Genomic DNA, 23,669 nt, shown 5'->3' with positions numbered 1-23,669 from the left:
AATAAATCAACTTGACTAGTCAAGCTAGCCTAGGATCCTAAGGCCTACCCAGCCATTCGGCTAAAACAACCCAATGTGAGTTGTTTTTAACCCAATGTTTTTAAAGTGTATACAAATGAATTTAATGAAAATATAAGTATAAAAGAGATATTCAAGATAAAAAACAAACAAGATTATTAAGAGACTAAAAGAGACGTACCTCTTTCACAAGGATGTTTGTTTTCACAGGAAAAGGGAGTGTAGTACTGTAAGGAAGAAAAGTAATCATGTGATGTCACAACTGTAAAAAACTGTAAAGGGAAAGCCTTAAAGGGATAGTTCACTCCAATAAAAATACTGTCATCATTAATTAACTCTCATGTTGTTACAAACCAGTATACATTTCTTTGTTCTGATGAACACAAAGGAATATATTTTGAGAATGTTTGTAACAAAACCATTTGTGGACCCTATTTACTTCAATAGTATTCTTTTTCCTACTATGGAAGTGAATAAGTTCCACAAATGGTTTTGTTACAAACATTCTCAAAATATATTCCTTTGTATTCATCAGAACAAAGAAATTTATACGGGTTTGTACTGTAACAACATGAGAATGAGTTAGGGTTAGGGTAGTAAGTATTTAGGTAGTAGCATGACCACTGGAACTCAAAGGTAAAGATATACTAACATATTAGTGAGTTGACATTAGTGATGACATTTTTCCAGTATTAGTGCCTGACAGCTTTATTCAGCCATTAGCTTTACACTGATATAAATACTGTATATTGTAACAGGGGCGTCGCTAGAACCCTTTTACTTGGGCACGTGCCCCAGTGTAAATCTTTTGTGCCCCGGTGTAAATCTCAAGTTTATATTTTAGCAGTAAACTAGTGTATTCCTATTCCTTTACAAAGACAATCGCGGAAAAAACGGATCTTTATGCAAAGTAGTTACCCAATTTAGGCTTGTAAAAGCGACGAAGCAGTCGCATTGACGCGTGCACACACGTATCCATGGCCGCGCGCGTTTGCGTTCACCGCGCACAACCGCATTCAAAAGGTGACGTCACGCGAGTGCTTATGAAAGCATAACGAAACTAAAGTAAGTTTCTAAATAATAATGCTAATCTTATTTTGACTCGATCATTATTGACTTCTGTAGATGGACATCAGAAATGTTTTGTGCAAAGCAGGGAAAGGGAAGAAGAAAGTAGAGATGATGAGTTTAAGGGATGTAAGACAAACTATACATCCTCACCCTGTCAGGTCTCAAACAGAGGAAAAATCTCAGGAAAACCTCTGTCAAGTCTATAGAATTGCATCGTTGCTGAGAAAATCAACAGATGTATGTGTTATACTGTTCTGTATTTTGAGATATGAAATTAATATTTAGTTTAATAATATTTAACTCAAGGACACTAACTTACATAACAGTTAGCAGTAACTATGACTGAGATTATTTAGTATAGCAGTCATAAAATGACTGGTTTCTTAAAATATTCTTGTAAAAATAAGTTAATAATCATTGCTATCATTGTATAATGTAGAAAATATTTCTCTGCTGTCATTATTTCCAAACATGTTATGCCATTTATGCCTCCAAACATGTTAATAATGTTAGATATGATGAAGATTACACTTGTATATATGTATCTTTTGCAGTACCTGTTGCACTAGAATAGTGGGTTAAGCAAATGACATTGTATAGAAGTGTTGCACACTTTTAGCACACAGCAGGCTTTCAAAAAAGTCAGCAAAAAATTGGGGGCCTGTGCCCCAGTAGAGCTTTATGTCTAGCAACGCCCCTGCCTTGTAATACACTGCAAGTCACTTCAGATTAAAGCATCTACCAAATGGGTTAATATAGAAGAACTTTTAGATTAAAATGTGAAAAAACATTTGTGTTAGAGCAAATGCAGAAGGAGATTGATCAGATTGATTTGAGTTATCAGACAGAACTGAATGCCCACAATGTATGGAATTATTTTGTGCCAATAAAAATGAATGCATACTTTTAAGAAACGAATGAAGATATGAATTAAGAAGGAAAAACACTCTGAAAATGAAAATAATAAACTCAAAGGCATTTTTTTTTTGAAAGAACTGCATTCTTTTAACTGTTTTTAAGCATCTGTTTGAGCAAATCAAGTTTTATTCATTCACTGCCCGAGTTTTTGTTTATGCTTCACAAGTTAACGTTCACCGTTCTGGCACAAACCTCTCATGTGGGCAGGACTTAGCCGAGATATACTCTCATTGGCTCGTGAGATTTGGATTCACAAATCCCTCATCAGGAAGTTTTAGATTGCAGCGGAGCGGATTTTGGACAGACATCAGCAGTTTTCTGTTAGTTGTAGTGTTTGTGTAATTTATGTAGATTGTGCAATGTATTAGCTAGTAATTCATATTTCCGCTTTGGGTATCTTATGCAGGTATTATTTCAGACAAGTTTTCATTTCTGGCACAGAGCGTCCACGTCACCCTCAAGTACGCTAATTGATTAGGGCTGTCAAAAGATTAATCACGATTAATCGCATACAAAATAAAAGTTTGTTTTTGTATAATATATGTGTGTGCACTGTGTGTAATTTTATATATATACATATATTAACATTAACACATTTAATGGCATAAAATTGATGAATACACTTAGCACAATGGACCCTACAGGACAGGGAAAGCGGAAGTAAATACAAACAATGACCAATGAAAAACGGAAACAATGATGTGATTAACAAAGGAGCAATGAGTTACTATAGTTACAAATGACTAGGCGGAGACAGGATTAACAAGGTATACAAAGACAGAGTGAGAACAAAACAGGGCAAGACATAATGCAAATCAAAACCATAAGCATAACCCCAATCAATAAACAGGACGTAATACAAAACCAGGAAAATACAGATAACTAATACACTAAGAAACCGCATACAAAGTGATCAATAACAAAAACACCCAGACTGAAACCCTGACAGATGTGAGTTATACATTAGTGGAAATGTGAATGTAAGTTTGTTCAAGAGGAAAATGCTGATGAAATGAGCAGTGCTGAAGTTCAGCTGTCTATCAACTGCTTGTAAAGCTGATCTGGAGACAGAGCAGAGGTTACTGGATCTGAAACACATCTCAAGGCAAAACTGTGAAATCTCAAAAACTTGAAGGCACAGGAACCGGAAACTGAGAAGACAATGCACAGCAACCCTACAGCCATGATCGCCAGGACCTGCACAACATGTTCTGGTTTGCAGGTAAGAAATGCATTTATGGTTTACAGAAGATTTGTATAAATCATTAACACATTTAATGGCATAAAATTGATTACTCTGATTGTAATTAATTGATTATATTGACTGATGGTATGAAAACCGTTATGTATAATGCATGTATTAATGCACATCATAGTTTCCGTTCTATCTTTCTCTATCATTTTTTTCTTTAAATCCAGAGGAGTTTGATCAGGCAGTTCATAGCACTGCAGGGATGGCTGTTGTCCTGCTCATTAGATATGTTATGGAAATGGAGATGATGTACCTGTCACAGTAAGTGAGTTTACGTCATTCAGTTCACTGTTTAGTACACTGGCTGCTCTTCCATGATGCTATATTATTATATGATTGTATATGTGTTGTCAGGTTTCAGGTCTCCTACAGCACGTGGTGGGAAAGAACGACACTGTCCTCCTGTGGTTGAGTCAGAGCTGCGCAGCGCTATATAAGAGGAGCAGACCTCCAGCTGTGGCTCTGTATCCGATTGTATGGAACTCTGGCGATGATCAGCTGGAAAGGAAGACTGAGAAACTGCTGCCTAAATTTCCTTTGGCTTTATTGATGTCAATTATTTGCTAACTCAATTATTAACTCTTAAGGTCTAATTTGTGTGTCTTGAAGTGCTCTTTTGTCTTTCAGAATATCTTGTAGAATGGCTTCTATGGCAATAAGGTTGCTTTGGTATGTCCAAAACACCTAACACAACATGAAGGAGATTAGGTGTGTTTGACTCCATGCGCTGGGCTGTGCAGATTGGTTAATGTGTGACATCAGAATACAGCGAGAGCAATTCAATAGCAGACTGCTTTGTATGCATTACGATTGTTCTTGGAGTACTTGTCATGCATCAATCTGTCTTTGCAGTGCTGTCAGTCAAACATACATAATGTTGTCTTAAAATATGACAAACAGTTCTGTTCTACAGAAATGTAGTGACCGAAACGTTACTTATAATGTTAAAATGTCCAAAGTGGACTATTGAAATGAAGTGTTTCCTGCATTTTAACTATGCATTGTTTTCCAAAAGTTTTCCAGTTTTTGGTAGAAATACTCTCTGTATAGCAGTAGTAAGTCTTCATATTTGCAGATCTGCTGCTGACATCCATCCACATGGGACCAAATACATTTACGTAGTCTTTGTAGTGGCTCAACATAGTCCTGTCAGAACATGAGGTACTAATATGCAGTGTTTGTTTAGGTATACCGTAAGTGTACTTTTTGAAAAGGCATTGCCCCAGTGACAGCTTTTACACATTTTTTATGTAGTTTGTAGTCATTCTCCTATGATTATGTGTTTATCAACTTTGCATGTAGTGTGTAATTTGTTTATACTCCATAATTAGTTTATACTCCAATTTGTAATGCATCCTTAATAAAATATCTGAATAAAGAGAACAAAATAAATCAATTGTTCAAAGTTGTTACTTTTGCATTTCATTTTTATATATGCCTATATTTATATTCCTACAATCTGCACTCACTTAAAGGTCATTCAAGGTACATTCTGTCAGTTTGTGTGTTTTGTGGAGTGATTTGGGATTTGAGAGTGCCATGATTCACCAGCAGCTAGACTGAAACCTGTCTACAAAAACATTTTAAGCCGAAGATAAAGTTTGTCATTGTATACTCCAGCAAAGTTTTTCTTTTAGAGGTGTTTTTAAGCAGTATGTGAGCTTTGTTTGAAATACAAATTAAGATGTTCCCTTCTGTCTTTTATTATGTATGACAGCTTTAAGGTGCTTTTTAACAATTTTGAAGGACATGGTCCCACAGTTTCCTTGTATGGGCATGAATAGTATTTTTTTATGTCTACTTTTGCGTTCCACGGAAGAAAGAAAATCATATGGGTCTGAAGAAACATAAGTGTAAGTTAAATGATGACAAAATTATCTAATGTGGGTGAGATTTAAATGCTTCAGTATTGTTCTACAAACTCCAACAACAATACTTAGGGGCGGTTTCCTGGTCGGGGTTAAGATTTATCCAGTACTAGGCCTTAGTTACATTTAAGTAGTGTTTAGTTTTTACAAAAAACAATACTGGTGTGCATCTTTGAGACAAAACAATGGCACTGATATATGTTAAGATACGTCAGTACAAGGCGCTTTCAAATTGAGGCAGCTCAAATATGCATTTTAGTCTGGGACTAAGATAAGCCTTATCTGGGAAAATGACCCATTGTGTTTAGATGTCTTTTGGCACAGCATAAACTTTTGGAGATATTTGGTGTGTAATGTAAATGAATATATTAAAAATAAAATTGTTAGTCAAAAGTATAGCTAGATGAGGGAATGTGTAGATGTCTTGGTGAAAACAGACAGGTCAGTTACAAGTTGTTAATAAAAGTTGAAACTCTAGAAATGTAGGGCTGATCCCAGGAACTAGGCCTAATAGGTCGAAATGCAATTTTTTATTGTTACATTTATGTACATTCATAGCCTTATTGTTTAATATATTAATTGATTTGATATTATATGTCCATTTGATATTTAGTCCACCGTAATCCACCTGTGTGAAGGCATTCAGCTCTACGCAGACTCTGTCTCCATGGTAACAGCTGCAGGTTACAAACAATAGGTTACTATGGGAACAGCGGCTTTACGCGAGTCTCAGTCAGTGGCAGTGCAGCCAGTCATCTAGACATCGCCAAAATGAATGAGCAAGAATCGCAAAAAGTTGATAAAAGATTTGTTTTCTTAGAAAACCGCGTGTTGTTAACGTTTCAGCTAAAACCTGAGAGCTGGCAAAAATGTCTTGTCATAGAGGAGCAAAGACAATTCATTCAAGACTTTTTGGACAAATCAGATCACACAACTCTTGTGTTGTCGTTAAACTCCTCGGGACAGCTGGTTCCAGCTTTCGGATTTGCCGGAACCGAAAATAACAGATCAGTTTATTTTTGTAAGCGGAGTAAAACCGCCCTGTCTGTTGATACAATGAGATCAAAGTTAAATTGGGGAGTCGTGTCCTCTCCTTTGGAGCAGTTTTCAACGACTGTCGAGCAGGTGAGTTTAGTTTCGCTCTAGCGTTCTGTCGTGCATGAGGGGCTTTTAACAATTTCAACGGTTCACAGAAAGTTCAAAAAGTTATAGACAATAAGGTGAGGGAATATTGTGTAGTTACTGCATGATGTGGTGGCGTGAACAGACCTCTCTGCTGGGACAGGGGCGAAATGACAAAAAGCATTACTTTAATGTACTGTATTTAATCAAATGTAGGTTTCTTTTCCGAATGAGTAAGACATTGGGTAAATGTCAAAGACTGTCCCAACCTATCTGAATTCACTCTATTTATTTAATAAATAAACTGTAAAGTCTGTCTGCTGAGCTTTTAAATAATAAACTCCTCTCATTTAATTGGAATGTCATGACAGGTTGAGAATACATTTATGTTTATGAACACTTTCATTCAAAGCAACTTACAGTCCTTTCAAGATATACAATCGTTTATGAGTTTGTCAAAGCTGGATTTCACCTTATTTAACAAAGGTAACTGCTGAACTGTTGTTTGATTGACACGCAGAGTAATTTAGTGAGATAGCCTGCTACATTAAACACAGTGATCACAGGATGAAGTGTTCATTTAATAAACATGAAATCAAAACTTGCAAATGTATTCCATGCATCACTTTATAAATAGGGTCTTTAATAAGTTCAATATCTTCAAGTACATCCCCACTGACACTTTTTTTTTTAAATCACATAACATTGTATTTATATTGTATTGTATGTGTTTATTGCTTGTTGTATAAGCTATTGTATGAGGGGAGTAATGGTCTTAAAGGTTTGCCCTAAATAAAACTAAAAACACAGAATACACTTTTACTTAATGGCTTAATTAATTTAAATTATTTATTTTTTTTCTTAAAAACTTTTTTTTAGAAAAATCTTGCTATTATTTTGTAAAAAGTAAAATGTTTGGACAGATTTGGTCAATGGTTGCTTGTACACAATTTTGACCAGCAGGTGTCGCCAGCGTGTGTGGTGCTTCGAAAAACTGAATCAATGCGAATTGATTCGAAGCTTCGAAAAGCTTCGTTTCTCCCATCATTACTCAAATGACACATGCGGTACCGCAAGAACAGACTACTGGATGACGTCAAAGTTCCGCGATAGCGATTTAAAAGCAGAATCCTCCGTATGATTTCACGAATAGCTCTCAAGTTAAGTTTTACGTCATCCGGCTGATTCTTGCAGCGCTGCAAGTCGAACAGGCTTAAAACACACAGGACTAAACCATTACAAAAACACACAGGGGATAACATAAACACAATTTAAGTAAATTTAAATAAATTCATTTTACAAAAATTGTAAAACAACCACATACATTTTAAATAAGAAAACATCAAAATTCATAATCAAAATAGACCATTATCAGTATACAAATAATTTATCAAACAAAATCAAACAAACCATCTTACATTCCCCAAGCTAATTTTTAACATAGAACGACCCGGGAACTTAAAAGACGGTCTTTGTTGCCAGTCGGTTCTCTATAGACGCGGATTTTTTCACAGGCATTCCACGCAGCACTAAACAACACCCGGCCTCCGCTCCTCACACAGGTAACATAAACTCAAAGAAATAAATATTAACTAAAGGAAATAAACCACTAACTAGAAAGTGTGCACCCAAACTAGTCGGTGGTATGAAATAAATGCTGATGATAAATAAACGTATAAACAAAGCAACGGTGTCTATCGCTTTTATTTACTGTCCTACCGTAACAAACATTTCATTATGAAATACTAAATATAAACAATTATATAAACAGAAACATGTGAATGTGTAGTTTATCATGCAGTTACCGCTCTAATGTGTTGCTGCGTCATTGGCCATCCCAAACATTGTACGATTTCATCGGACGCATGTGCGTTGGCTTGGCGCGGAATGCGTTTGGTTCGGAACTTCATTTCCGGTATCTGTTTCATGGTCTGACTAGTAAATGGCTAAAATGAACTTTGAACAAATACCTCGTCGAAAATAAGTGTTTGGGTTTTCTAAAGACTATGGACACCTATATGAAAGAAGATTTGGCCGGTTTGTAGTAGTATTGTGTATCTATTACATTGTTTACATTATAGTACACATTTTTACACATCAACGTTAGCCTGGTATAGTTTTTATACGCTTTAGCTATGAAATATGAACTACAGTAATCGTGTTTATTTAGCTTGTTATCAGAAATGAACTACTCAAAAAGACTTTATTAATTCTTAGCAGAGGATACCAAAAGTTACGTATGTTACACAAAATACTTTTTTCTGCTGAAACCGTCTATAAACACACTTTACATACATAAATTAGGGCTTAACATTAACTCCCGCCAAATGCGGGCAGATTTCACCTGTGACTGGTAAGCCCACTAGCCACTTTGTCGGGTTGAATATATATATATATATATATATATTTTTTTTACTTGTAGTTTTCTTTAAATCCATGTGAAATAATAAACTGTTCGCGGTGCGACGCTACGAAACTACAACTCCCATGAGCACTCCCTGCTCCAAGTTCAAGGCTTTTTTTATCATGGAGAGCTCCAGCGATGATGGATTTGCTAACGCACGAGACGCAGTCTGAGTGTACACACGCACACTTTGCCCAAGAGTAGAGGTATGCGATTGCATTAAAAACGTTTAAGGTGTGTGCACATTCTTTGAGCAAGAGCGGAGATAATTTCATGGAGATTTGTGCACATAAGAGCGCGCATCCAGTTTCGTGCAATGGCATATGAAACCCTTAAGGATAGGGATACGCGGTCGCGCATCATTCTGTGCTTTTGTATTTTCACCAAACATGCCCTCTCGGCATTTGTCAATAAATTATCACCTTAAATTAATCCCTTTTAACAGAACCCATAATCAAGCTTATAAAATACAAGCTGCATAAACGAGTTGACAGTAAAATTCATGTACATATTCTGACTGAGCAGTGTTTACTGCTGTAGTTTATACATTTAAAATGTTTGTCTAGTTTTTGTGTGAGTGTTTATCTTAACCTTTCACACCCCTGCAACCACTTATTATATTCACTAGAAGCTACTGTATTTATGCCTTACTGCACTGAAAAAAATACTTATTTTTCGTATTTTTGTCTTGTATAAATATCTAAAAATTCTTAAATCAAGATGTATTTTCTTGATAAGCAAAATGACCTATGAAAATAAGTCTAGTTTATAGACAAAAAAATACAATTTAAGTGAATTTGTGCTTAAAACATGATAAATCTGTCGATGTGGTAATAAAATGTTTCTTGAATTAAGTGTTTAAGTAAAAATGTTTAAGATTTTTTTTCTTACCCCAGTGGCAGATTGTGTTTTGGTTTGTCTAAAAACTAGACTTAATTTCTTGGGTAATTTTCTATCAAGAAAATTATTCTTAATTTAAGAATTGTTAGTATTTTGTCTTTTTAGTACAAAGAGTCTTTTTTTCAGTGTAAACTGCATGTTTTTCATGCAGCTAAATATGATACGCCCTCTGGTGTAGCGGGTGGGAGGGTAGATGCGTTACGTTAGGCAAGTGCTCAGCTGCTGGTGAGTTTATCTAAAAGGAAGCGGTCTACTAAACCAATGGTTCTCAATCCTGGTCCTGGAGGCCCACTGCTCTGCACATTTTGTCTGTCTCTCTTATCTGCCGGCCTTATCTCCGGTTCAGTTCATGGAGATCTCTGGTAATGAGCTGATGATTTGAATCAGGTGTGTTAAATAAGGGAGACACACAAAATGTGCAGAGCAGTGGGCCTCCAGGAATAACGTTGAGAACCAGTGTACTACACTCTCTGGCACACAGGGACGAAAACTGAGAAAGAAAGAAGATAAGAAGAAACATGCAGTTAAATGTGTCCAGTCCAGCTTCAGTCAGACGTGATCATCCCTTCAAAGATCAGGGCTGAATCCGAAACCGCATACTGACATACTATATAGTAGGCAAAAAGCAGTAGGCGAACGAATAGTATGTGCGAAACTTCAGTATACGTTAAAGGATAGGCGAGAATTACCGGGATTTTTAACTATTTCCCGCGAGATTCAGAGGCACGTGTACTTAAGTATCGTCCGAAACAGCATACTTTCCTAAATTATAGTACGTGAACAGATCTAGTATGTCCGAATCCTCAGTATTCATTAAATCAGTAGGCGAAAAATCCCGGGATACCCTACTGAGTCCGCCCAAATTTGGAAGCATGCATCGGATGGACACTTCTATCCCAGCTTTCCCATGATGCCACGGGAAAGCAAAGCAATCAGCTGGTGACAGCCAATCGGGTGATTTCCATACACACAGGGCTGTTCCAGCACCCTGACTTCACGCAAAGAGCCAGGATATACCACAAAGTGCTCAGCTGATTTATGAAAATAAAGCTGCAGAATTGTCACAGCTGTGTTGAGATGGCAGAAAATATGTGATAGTTTCTTAAATAAATACATTTGAATAAAGTTTTGTTTCATATGGTATTCACTTCTATACTTTTTCATTTATTGTAATGGTTTTATTCATTCATTTTTTTATTCATGTTTCCTGTTATTTTAAGGAAATAAAAGAGGATAATTGCTTCACTAAAGTGTATATAAATCACTTGTCGTCTGACAATACATATTAAATTACAGTCTGCTTGTTTTACTTATTTTTGTCCACTAAAAAAATGTGTAATAAAATATCTGTAAAACTGACAGAGACTGTAGTAGAGTTGTCAAGTTACTGATGCAATCGTGATGTTCGTGCACCTGTCCCTCATCCAAACGCATACGTTTTCATGCATGTTATTAGGTTTGTTCGAGTTCATGCACCGCTGCGAGAACCAACAGGTGGATTTCATCAAAGTACCGCGAGAGTGATTCCAGAAATCATACCGAGAACTCTGATTTCGAGTCGCTCTCGCTGTATTGTGATGTCTTAGCGCTCGTTAAGTAGGTACTCAGTGAAATTCAAGTATGCGATTTCGGATTCAGCCCAGGACTCTTGATGTGTAAACTTTAGAGAGAGTTGCGCTACTGTGTCTCAAACTGTAGTCCATTAACATACATTTGGAGAATAGAGCATTGAAAAACAACATAATATTTTTATGTGGAGCGACTGTTTTTGCTGCGCCATTTGAAATTCGCCCTCCTTCTGTGTGCGCGCTCGTTTAAGGGCACTCAAGATACGTTTCAAAAAGCAAGCGAACATAAAATCTTTCTGTTCTTGACAGGCCACATACAAACAAAATGATATCCACAGTGTTCATTTTCTAATAAAAATGAAAGCATTTAAAAAATATGGATATTTGTGAGTGTTGTAGCAGCACAACAGCCTGAAACTGCTAAGAAGCTGAATAGGAAGGCAATAAATTTGTGAACGTCAATAATCTTTGCAATTTGATGTTTATTCTTCATCCATTTGAAGGTTGTCGCATTGTAGCAGAAAATAACTTTGGTTTGCTCAAAAATACTGCGTTTGGATTAATATGTTACTGTATGTTGCATTACGATTATACGGTCAACCAAAAAATATTTGCTCCCACACTGACCCCCATGCTTCCTAAAGTTACATACATAGGTGTTTTAACTTTAATTAATGACACCCCAATTCTCCTATAATCACCGAATTTAAACTTAACATGGCGCCTACAAGTGCACCCTACAACTTTGGCAGGCCACCAATAAGGGCAAGAACGATATGCAGGATAAGAAGTGGGCAGTTTTGTTTAGCCCAAATACTGAATAATTGCACAATAAAATGAACTAGCATACTAGAAGACAAGCCTGGCTTCAGTTTAAGTAGTCTTTAGTTTAAGTTTACTTTTGTAAAATATCTTTTTTAAATAATGTAAATAGTGTAATTTAAAATTTGGAATAGGTTGTGTAATATAGTGTTAATTCTTACAGATGTTCACCATTGTTAATGGATTATACAAATGAGGCTGTACTGAAATGTGAGAAGTAGCGCCTGATGTCAACAGAGAGGGCATAAACTATTTTTGTTTTTCCTATATTAAAAATTTGAACGTTGTGTTTTAGGGTTACCAGAACATGTTTGAATACATTTTTACAGCGTATGTGACCCTGCCTGTGAAATCCAGCTTTCAGTCTCTTTAGTATCTATATCTCTATATCTTATGTGTCCTTACTCATATTATATTACTCATACTTACATTTTCTTAGAACGGTTTTTTTTTTTTTTTACATTTTATGTTGATTTCATCATTTAGAAAACAGTAAATCACAAAACATCTGAAGTGTGATAAGTTTTGTTTATTTTGTGACACTGTGTTGTTTTTTAACTAATGGTACTGTATGTACTTAGCTCTTACAAACTATTTATCAGGAGGTTGGTATTTTGTTCTGTAGTGGTTAAGCTCTTGGTTGGAAACAATGCTTAAAGGCTCAGGTGATCAATGAACAATTACCATGTGCACTTAAATGCCAGTTTGTCTCAGTGTTTGTAAAAGCATCAGCAAAAATGATGAATTGGTAAATTAGTGCTGATAGAAACATCACAAGATGATTTGGGTTTAACATGTCCTGCACTGACCTGTGATTAATTACAATTTACATTTTTATATCTTTTAGGTTGTTGTACCACTATTGTCTAACAAGAAGAACCACAGAGCTGTGCCTCGTGTTGTTTCTCTGGACCTCACTCGACATGTCGATGCCCTTAAAAACAGTGTGTGTTTCACTATGGGTCAAGTCAAAGGCAAAACTTTACTTCCCCTACCTACAGGATCTGAAAGATTTGAGGAAGCCACTCATGAAAGAGGAAAGGGGTCAGTAATTCCTGAAATGTGTTTTTACTCTTCCTAAAATAGAAAAATTGTGATTTATCAAGTGGTCATATTTTGATTGTTGTTAAAAGTATAAATTCTACTTGTTCTTGTGATTAAGCTATAAAACTTTGCTGTAATTGTTTGATGTTTTGCAGTGGCTGTCGTGTGGATAAAAGCCTCATTTACTCTATGGAGACTGTTGTGATTGATTGGAGTAATCGAGTCTATAAAGTCTTGAAGAAAGATTCTTCTGAGACACTTCTTAAAGGCAAAAACCCAACTCCACATGTGGAGATCAACTTTTGGAAAGACAGGTTAGCTTTCCATACTGGGAATTTCCAAACCAGGCTCACTTCCTTATACGTACATTCTATATAACCTAACAAATGTTTTAGACTATGTCCACTAAAGGGCGTTTGAGTTTTTATCTGTTTTGATGTGATTTTTAAAAGTTACGAATGACACATATACACACATTAAAATTAGCCTGTCTTTGTTAAAAAATACATTTGTGCCGTTTGGTACCCATTTATAGTTATATGCACACAAACACACGGCTTGCCTAAACGACTTTGTTGCTGTATTTAAAGTGCTGTCTTTAAAGTTTAAATTTAATAAAACACAGCTGACTTAAACATACAGATGTATTTTGATCATTTATAACTGTCCCTTTTGTAAGTTGCCACAATGCTTCCTGTAAAAACAAGAAGTTTTGACAAACCTCGTCCAAACACAATCAATCCTAACAGCAACGACATCAGAATTTTATATGTCACACAAGCATGAACTGATGAATGTACTCTGTAATGTTTAGTATTGTCTGCTTTGTAATCTTAAATGAAAATGGAGAAAAACAAGCACCTCTAGTGGACACTCTAACTGAAATCTGCAGCAAAAACATATTTGATGTTATGCAGAAATGTAGGCAGAGGTACGCAATTCCAGTGAGCGTGAGAGTGTGTTTAGTCAGTCAAATTCTGCGTAAAATAGTCATTAACCTTGTTTCTCCTTATATTCTGTTATTTGGTTATGCGTTTTATTTTCTGTTACAGAGTTGCTGATCTTCAGGGCATACATGACCAGCTCCAGTCACCAAAGATTGCAAAAATGGCTGAGCTAATGGTTGCAGTAGAAAGCGTTTACTATCCCTATTTTGAAAAAATGCTCCAGGATGTTGCAGAAGGTATGATTTTGTAAAAACATTAACTTCAGGCCAAAAACGTATGATGCTTCAGCTGTTGTGGTAAAGCTGTATGTTTATAACATGTTATTTTGTTCTTGTTAAGCTCTAAATGAGGCAAGGGAGATCAGTGTCTTCCTGAAGCCGATACAGAAACCTATAGACGACCTGGAGACTCAAGACTTCATAAAGGTGAAGGGGAGTATTGTTGCCCTTATGCACACCGTCTGTGTGATCTGGGCCAACTCTAAATACTACAACACCCCAGCCAGAGTCACTGTGCTTTTACAAGAGATCAGCAACCTTCTCATCCAGCAGGTATTTTATGTATCGAGCTAGAATTACGTGTCACTGTTTTTATTTATTTGTGTATTGTTAATTTTCAGAGATGCCACAAGTTTGTAAGCACTTTGTATCATAAGGCTGCTTTAATGTTTTGTTTTGTTCCTGATTATTTATATATATACAGTAGTCGTCAACATTTGAAGTGGATCAAAAAAGTTAATCAACGTTTTTTTTGTCCTAGACGAGTACAAGTATTGTTCAAAATTTTTTGACAACTTTTATAAAAGACTTTGATCCATTTCAGATGTTGACTAGTGTAAATATAAACACTTTAATCTCACATAAACAAAAAGCACTTCTCAGGGACTTATTTAAATAATAATAATAATACGACCAGTTTATTGAATTATTTTTTTTTGTGTTTACTTAATGTTTTTAGCTATAAAGTAAGAATCACAGAAATCAGGGGTTTATTTTATATTTTGACCAGCCTAAAACGTCATATGCTGTACAATAAACGGTAAAATTCAGCTTGACCTCCGGAAGTCACTAGATTTTTTTGTACCTTGTAAGTTTTGCACTTTTATATTAAAGCTTAAGATTCTGTTTACAGCAGTTATGTTGTGCCCAGTAGTGATAGGATCTGAAATCAGTGTTATTTTTATAGGCTCGGAGTTACCTGAACCCAGAAGACATCCTAAAGGGTGATGTGATGGAGAGCCTCTCACAAGTTCAAACTGCTATAGATGTTCTTACACATTTCAAGAGCACATACGAGGACAGAAAGGCCAACCTGAGTCAGTACCAAAGAAATGAGAAGAAGGTTAAGCCCTGGGATTTCTCCCCGCTCATGGTGTCTGTTCGTCTTGATCACTTTTTGAAGAGACTAAGAACAATTGAAGTAAGTAAATAATTTAAAATGATGGGAAACATTTAAAATAATTAAATAATTATTTTAACAATATTGTGAAATAATGGGTAAGGAGTAGAAATTAAATCAAACTTTGTTTTATCTGAATGTCTATGGTGGTTAAAGCCATCATACATATAATCATTTCTCAAGGCAAGGCTTTGATACCTATAGCGAGGGTATGTTATTTGTGTGTACAGTAGATATTCTGATGGTACTGACACTGAGGTTATTGTCTGGGTTTATTACAGTATCTTTTAATGTCATTGTTTAGACGCTACTGCTGACTGTCGTTGATATGATGAAGTTGGAAAAGGTTGTGTTAGGAGGCATTCGAGGGAAATCTCTCAGTCAGCAGGTCCAGTGGTTACATGAGGAATTCTTGGAGACATACAAAGTATTCTCAGAGAAGACATATGATTGCCTTGATCTTAGTAACATGGTAAGTTAACATTTAAATATCACAACAAAACAAACAGGGATAAAGATCTTTTAAACCCCTTAACTGGCACCGTCCCTTGAGCTGGACACCTGAATTTACATTAATTTACATTAATTACATTTGCATGTACATTTTTATATCACAACAAACTATGTATTATTGGAAAGGTCTAAGCCTCTAGAATACATTTTTCAACAGTGTTTTATAAAAATAAATTATGTAGGGAGAGTTATTCATTAATGTATGAAAAGAGTGTGCCTCAAACAATTCATATCCTGCGCAATGTCACTGTCTCGCCAGCGGGACACCTACGTTTTCTTCAGTGTTTTGCATGTGAATTCTTATCCAGTCATGACAAACTATGTATCGTTTTAAAGCTCGAAGAGTGTATTTTCATTTATTATCACCATTTTGGTAAAGGAATGACAAAGTGAGAGTCATTTTCTAAAATACCATGGCCCACAGGTAAGCCCACTTTGTTATTATATATTTGAAGCACTAATACCATATTCTAAACCTAAACAATCTTGACAAACTATATATTGTTGGAAAGGTCAAAGAGTGAAGTTTTCATATTTCATCACCATTTTAGGTGAATTGTGATGTAGTAAGAGTCAGTTTCTAAAAGGTCACGGGCCCACAGGTAGGCCCTTTTTTTTAACATTATAACACTAAAACCCTACTCTAAACCTAAACAAATCATGACAAACTATGTATCACTGGTAAGCTGTCAGAGTGTAGTTGTCATTTTTCATGGTCATCTAATGATAGAAATAATGTAGTCACCGTTTTTTTTGTTACATGACCCCCCCATAGGAATGCATATTAATTTTAATTTATTAATTTGTGACGAGTATGCAGCTAACCGTTGCCAGTGGCCGTTGTTGGTAAAACCACTAAAAGTTGAAATTTGGATCAGAACTACTTGAGACTTGTGGCTTCATGTTTACATTATTATTACTTTTGTGAAACATTTTAATTTTTATAATTTAATTTATACAATTTATGTTATTGCATTATTTTTATTTATTAAAATATATTTAAACTGCCTCAACTTTATTTAATATTGAATACATCAGATAGTTCTGTGAAAACCTTAAATTGTCTTCTTTAAAACAAGACCAAGATTAGGCTTCTAGACCAACAAATGCCAGAGTTATATTAATTTGAAGGTCACAGTTTATACATCACAGTTTCTCCCCCCCACTCAAAAGGGGTTTGTGCCAGTTAAGGGGTTAAGAAAATAGGTTTCTTTGTAGGAGTTTGAGGCTGATGTCATGAAGTTCCAGCACAAAGTGGAGGATACTGACCGGTGCTTGGGTACAATCTTTTGTCGTGGATTTGATGATGCTTCTGATTTGGGGAGCAGTTTAAAGGTAAGTAAGACAGTAGCTACAATGTACAATTAATAGTGCAGTGAACCTCAAAAAGTATCTAAAGGTTTTTGGAAGTAGATTTTTTTGAAGAAACTTTGCTTGGCAGGTTCTGGAAATGTTTGGCAGTCTTTTGGAACGACCCCTGATAGCAGCCGATGCTCAGTCAAGATATCCGATGCTGATCAAAATGTTTGACAGTGAACTAAACTGTTGCAAAACACTCTTGACAAGCCAGATTCAAGCAGAGGAATCTCAAGGTTAGATGCCTTCGTACTGTAATAAACAAAAGTACAGCTTGTTGTGTTTGTTAATTTAGGTTTTTCTTGTCACATCTTTATTGTCTTCTGGTTATTGATCTTTCAGGCCATATGCCCGTTCCCAAGAATATGCCTGTTGTCACGGGAGGCCTGAAATTTGTCCAGCAGTTGCAAGAACGCATACAGATTCCTTATAATAACTTCAGATTCGTCAACCACCCGTAAAAAATAACAATTCTTTGAGTTTATATAAATATTACCCATATAAATATTATAATAACAAATTTATTTGAATTTTAATAGATGTATGGAGTCTGTTGATGCAAAGGAAATGTTCCAGAAATATGATGAATTGATGCTGCTTATTAAACAGTAAGTTGACTATTCTTGTTTTATCTTAAATGTCTATTTATCTTTAAAGAAATAGTTCCCTCCAAAATGAGAATTCATTATTTAGGCCTACATTTTTCTAAAGGCATATGATAGCTTAATGGGAGAACCACACTTAAATTTAAGTTTGTGTTTCCCAGTTGATAACTTTAATCCCAGTTAATTCTTTTTTTTTTTTTGAACTGCCTTTGTTATAATAATTGAGCTTCTTTATTGTAGTATCAAGATATTTTCTGCTGCAGGCTTGAACAGCAACGTGTATCAGATAGATTGGATGAAATTAACTGAGGGACCTTAACATCCTACACAGAACAGAGAAATAATAAACATATTTGTTCATTTAAGAAGCTAGCGTTTGTTCTTTACATTATTACTTTAGGGTTTCATTTTCTCCGGTTATATGTAATGCGCTCATTGTGTTGCATGAACAATGGTTCTGTAAAGTGTAGCTAATATCGCATGATCATAGTGTTGTATGTGCATCTGTAGGTGTAGCTGAGGATGCATAAACAAATTTCATGCAATTTCCCTTCATTTTTGGAAGCTATTTATAGATCTGCATTCTCTCAAGTCAAAAATTAAGCCCCTTTGTTGCATGATGGTTTTCGTAGGTATTGTGTAAAGACAATCCAGCCTAAGATATAATTTTTATGAGTTATTGACACAGAGACATGACTTGCATGAAGCAAAGACATATTTGATTTCATGGACTTCAGCTCTGCAACTATAACAAGGCAATCGTGCCTATACCCAGTGCAGAAATGCAATAAACAGAATTAGAAAAGCTTTATTGGCAAGTATTTTAGGACTGGAGCTTCCAGTGCCGACATCCAAATGTAAAAAGTAAAGTAAAATACTAGAGTAAAAAAATAAAAATGTAATAAATAAATTAAATTACATTTTGTCGCCTGTAGGGTAACAATTTATTTCAATAGTCCATTTTAGAAAATTTGCTAACCTTAAAGGGATAGTTCACCCAAAAATGAAAATTATGTCATTTACTTATATGTTGTTACAAACCTGTATACATTTCTTTGTAAGGGATAATGTAGAGGCAGCCGGTAGTTATCGGGAAATAAGCCCCGACAGTGTGATCAGGACCCGACGCGAAGCGGAGGGTCTTGTATCACACTGAAGGGGCTTATTTCCCGATAACTACCGGCTGACTCTACATTATCCCGCTTATTACACGGCTACTTGTCACATAAGAAAAAAAACTGGACATGAATATGAATTTGAAACATTTTATTGGCATATTTGTTTTAAATTAACATTTTTATCCTTCCGCGAAACTTTGCACAGATGCATAAAATGATCGTAATACCTTATTAAGATCCTCTGCTTCATACTTGTCTGTCTCCATTTTTTTCTCTTTTAGCCAGTCTTTGAGAAGTTTTAATGCCCATTCTGTATTTTTTTGTGTGTTGGCTTCGTAGCTGTCATGCTCTATTTTGTCAAGTTCAGTCTCAGTAAGCTCTCTGTGTCTTGTCGTGGTTGTCCAGTGTTTGTCACAAGATGGCGCCAAACAGACAGTAATCTTTATTGATCTTTATTGGCGCGGAGCGATCTTACTCGTAAAAGGAGTACCGGCTATGCGTTATTATTTTGGAGCGGTTATTATTCGAAAAGAACGAACCTGCAAATGTCTCAACTGACCAATCAGAATCAAGCATTCCAGAGAGCCGTGTAATAAGTTCTGATAAACACAAAGGAAGATATTTTGAGGAATGTTTGAAACCAAACTGATCATGAGCCCCATTCGCTTACATAGTATTATTTTCACTTCCATGATCAGTTTGGTTTCAAACATTCCTTAAAATATCTTCCTTTGTGGTCATAAAGTTTTTGGTCCTATAAATATCTTTGCAACTACCGGTCAACTGCGATCCAGCAGGGATCTGTTGCTGTCCTAAGTAACACCAGTCTATCAAATTAAAGACCGATATCAATGTAGTCATTTAGCCCTGTGATCTTTGGTTATGTTGGGATGGGGATGATGATGAAGCAGTTGAAATAAGAAGTAACTGCAGCCTTCCAGGGATCTGTTGAAGATCTGAGTACAGAAAAGCAATAGCTGGTCTGCACAAACTTTCAGTAAGACCTTTGAGGCTTGATGCCTTCAGGATTAGTTTCTAGGTAAAGAAGACACACTCATCTTGCAGATCCTAAGTGCAGATTGAGAATCGAGAGCGAGAGGTGGGATGAAGGGAGATGTTAATGGTTGTACAGATAGGAGCTCAGAACAGGCGTGGGGTGTTAGGAAGACTTTGTTCACTTCTTTTACCATTTCTCTCAGTAGCTTACCCTGGTTTGTTACTGTTACCGTAAATGTTAAGTAAATCCTTGTAGGAATACACAGGGAATACAAAATGTCACAGTATCTGTAATCTCATCCAGATTAGTGCTGTCCAATCAGTGCAATTGAAACAGACTTTGCACCCTTTATTAATATTTTGCATAGTTCCCACAGTTGAAACATTCTTGTAAAAATGCAATCCTACGTAGTTAAGCATTTTGGAATTGATATTTTATAATGGAATCTAAAAAGGTTTTAGACACCCTTGTTATGTTGGAGCCTGATACTACAAGCATAGTATTTTTTTCTCCCTCATTTCTCTACACTCCATAATGACAAAGTAAAAACTAAATTTGAGAAATGTCTGTAATGTGTTAAAAAGAAATAAAAATGGTGGCATAGTTTAACGCAGATGGTTATAATATTCAAGGAGATGTTGATGCTTGGGTTCAAATCTGGCTTAAGTCATGCAACAATGTGGCACTTTTTTCTGTCAAACAAAAAGTGAAGGGTGCCCAGGCTGGCCCTTCCAATACAGTCCAAATGGATAGTGATTTATACTACTAAACACAGGACAAAATTTATGTTTAAAAGTTTAAATCATCTGCATTTTCTATATCAGATTCGGCTCATATTGATAAGATAGTAAAGACCAGTCCCTCCAGGATTTTGCGATTTATTTTTGTGGTTTTTGCTATCAAAATGACAGATTTTGTGGTGGTAATGGTTAGAAATTTGTGGTGAAATTTTCTTTTTTTCCTCCCCTCCTCTAATTAGGATACCATGCACCATTTGATGGTTGTCTAATATTTAATTAAGAATTTCTCAAGTAATTCAAAACCGATATAATGATATAATAAGAACAGGGAAACAAAATTAAAATGTCACATAAATACAACTTCAAAATATAGATACACTGTTTTAAGGATGGCGAAAACAAAAAATGTTCTTGACCGACCACCGAGCCTCATTAGCCGGTTGAAACCGGTTAACAGATAGGCCTATTAGTTTAAAATATGCTAGGCAATTTGAAGCCGAATCGGAGGAAAAATGACTGCTTAGTTTTAGGTACAAGGTGATCGCGTTGAAAATTAAGGCGTTTGTCTAGTGTTGGAAGCTCATTTGAAAAATTGCCGCGGCTCATTTAAGAAAATAACAGCTCCGAAGAGACGCTGCCTTTTGAGGTAGTTCTAACAATGAGTATGTTTACATGCACAGAATAAGCGGATAACTATTAAAAATCTGCTTATTATAGAAAACTGCTTTCATGCGTTTACATGCAAATCAATAAGCCGGCTATGCAGTCAACTGCATTTACATGGGACTTGGAGAATTATTAGTTTTCTCGCAGGCAGTGACGACACCACCTATAGTACATAATAGTCGATCAAAAAGTCAAAGGCATATCTGTCTTAAGCTGTACTGTTGTATCTCTTCTCGTGTCTGCAGAACCTGTAAATGTAACATAAGCTTCTATTTTAACAGTTTCTCTGCCAACTGCTTTAGTCGAGTGGAGACTTTTATGCGTTGCTTTGCGCTTACTTCCGCGTGTGACGTTTATCTTTCATACGCGGAGACATGCGCACATGGACAAAACCGTGAGAAAGCCGGTTAAGGTGTTTACATGCCACGCGAAATCGGCGTAATGAGCAAAAAATTACCTTTGCCGATCGGTTTTTGCTTATGCCGTTTATGGGCTTTCCCCGATTAAAGAAAACCGCTTTACGCGTTTACATGACCCCACATGTTATACGTTTATTAAGCATAATCGGCGTAAGACTCTGCATGTAAACGCACTCAGTAATAAAGAAAGAGGAAGATCGTCTTCACCTTATCTTTTACCACTGAAATGTGAATGTAATGTATTTCCATCTAAGCACATCTTATGTGGAATGTTGCCGAATAGACTGCAACACGATAAAACGGGCACCTTCAGAATGTGTAAAAGATGCACCGGCCAAGGCAGGTCACTGTGTGCGAGAAAGCCATTGTCTGTTTTAGATGCAGCAAAAATATTTAGACCAGTTATTATATTCTTTGCTATATTTGCTTTTTATTTATTAAATACATGCAATTAGTTGTTGACATTTTTTTTAATATTAAGATACAATTTGTTCACTTCACACAAAAAGATCTTGGAAAGAGATGACTAACTGTAGTAGTGTTTAATCCACCATCTATAATAGCCTAATTTAGAGATCACTTTTTTTAACCAACAACTTTGACCGGTTAACGTTTGATACGGTCAACCATTGGTCAAATGGTCATCGGTTAACATCTCTAGTTTGTGTTCTGACTAACATAGGCTGCTGTCACACAGTGGTTTTAAAAACTGGGTTGCCAGGATGATTTAAAGGGACACAAGGGAGCATTTTTATGTTAATAAATCATCTTCGTAAGTCGGTATATGGTTCAATGACTCATTAACGGACGTATGAAGACACTCGCCCGCCCCTACCGTCTGTAGGAAGAATACCGCACTTGCAAATTCGCTGTATCTGACCCGGTGTCCTTCAGCCTTGCCCTAAAGTCTCAGATATTGCGAGAAGCAGGATCACTTTACGGCAAGCAACACAGAGGCAGGCGAGCGAAACACGGCTAGCGATTGTTGCAAATGGCAGAGCCGGGGAAGAAGCATCGAAAACCCTTGATGGAAGATTCCAAGAAAAGAAAAAGAGCTTCAGACCTAATAAATATATATTAGGGTTACCATACGTGCCATTCTTCCCGGACGCGTCCTGTCCAGGATTTCGGGTGCGTCTTCCGGAAGTCATATTTGTTGACCGTACACATCATAGAGGAAATAATATAATATTATTTATTGTAGAAAAATAATACACAGACTTGCCTGGTTTCCCTTTAAGGAAAATGTTATTAAAATAATTAACGCTTCAGCTGCATAAATGTTTGATAAATGTTTGATATTAGTAAGAACATATGAAACAGTCCGTTGCCAACACAGAGAGAAGTGCATTGCGTAAACTTTAAATTTTTTTAGGGTCGGTAATGCACAATAGCAAAGTCTAAAAACTACACTTTCCCTTAACTTTGTGTTTACTTGTGTGTTATTATGCGGGTATTTGACCTTTCAGGGTACAAAGCCTGAAAGGAGATCAGTTCGGTCCTCACTCACAGACAGGCTGCATGCGCACATGTTTGCTTACACTAAGATGAAATGATAGTGGACTGATGCCTTTATTTTTATCCCAAGTTCCCAACAATTTAATATAAGCACTACAAAACAGTAAATTGAAATGCTTTAATTTGACACAGACCTTTCATGTATCCTCATGAAAATAATGCATTGTTTGTACTAGCTTACAATTATAAATTTAAAATTAGGGAGGAAATAATGTAGTGATATGAATATGATCAAAATATGCTAAGTAGCGTCACATTTTTCGGCTGACAACAGATGTATTCTGGACAATCAGAATGTTCTGGTTAGCTGGCCAATTGGAGGACACAACGCTTTTCAGAACGATGAGCTTTGTACAAAATCAACGCATTTCAGGGAGGCAGGGCATAGAGAAACAACAATAATGT

General features: G+C 36.0%; 2 protein-coding genes across 2 annotated transcripts in view; one reads left to right on the top strand and one right to left on the bottom strand.

The window, feature by feature from the left end:
• Nucleotides 1-271, bottom strand: part of LOC135739424 (uncharacterized) — a 36,009-nt gene extending 35,738 nt beyond the window's left edge. The window contains exon 1 of the mRNA XM_065257695.2: nucleotides 200-271. The gene's annotated coding sequence lies outside the window, so the exon portion shown is untranslated. The remainder of the gene's footprint in view (nucleotides 1-199) is intronic.
• Nucleotides 272-5,898: 5,627 nt separating this feature from the next.
• On the top strand, nucleotides 5,899-17,662 carry LOC135734677 (dynein beta chain, ciliary). Its single transcript, XM_065253564.1, has 10 exons — nucleotides 5,899-6,252; nucleotides 12,791-12,987; nucleotides 13,143-13,301; nucleotides 14,040-14,170; nucleotides 14,274-14,485; nucleotides 15,120-15,353; nucleotides 15,637-15,804; nucleotides 17,064-17,180; nucleotides 17,287-17,437; nucleotides 17,544-17,662. Exons 1-10 carry the CDS (start codon nucleotides 5,899-5,901, stop codon nucleotides 17,660-17,662), a joined length of 1,842 nt encoding a protein of 613 aa, XP_065109636.1.
• Nucleotides 17,663-23,669: the final 6,007 nt, after the last annotated feature.

This window comes from Paramisgurnus dabryanus, chromosome 1, assembly GCF_030506205.2.
Source record: "Paramisgurnus dabryanus chromosome 1, PD_genome_1.1, whole genome shotgun sequence".
Lineage (NCBI taxonomy): Eukaryota > Metazoa > Chordata > Actinopteri > Cypriniformes > Cobitidae > Paramisgurnus > Paramisgurnus dabryanus.
Note: the sequence above shows the minus strand (reverse complement) of the source record. Positions and strands in the feature narration are given on the sequence as shown.

Bases quoted from the DNA above. Each gene is read 5' to 3' on its own strand.
- LOC135734677 (XM_065253564.1), top strand. From the start codon at position 5,899: ATGAATGAGCAAGAATCGCAAAAAGTTGATAAAAGATTTGTTTTCTTA. The intron at 15,354-15,636 runs GTAAGTAAATAA...GTCATTGTTTAG, and splicing joins AGAGACTAAGAACAATTGAA to ACGCTACTGCTGACTGTCGT. The intron at 17,438-17,543 runs GTTAGATGCCTT...TTGATCTTTCAG, and splicing joins TCAAGCAGAGGAATCTCAAG to GCCATATGCCCGTTCCCAAG.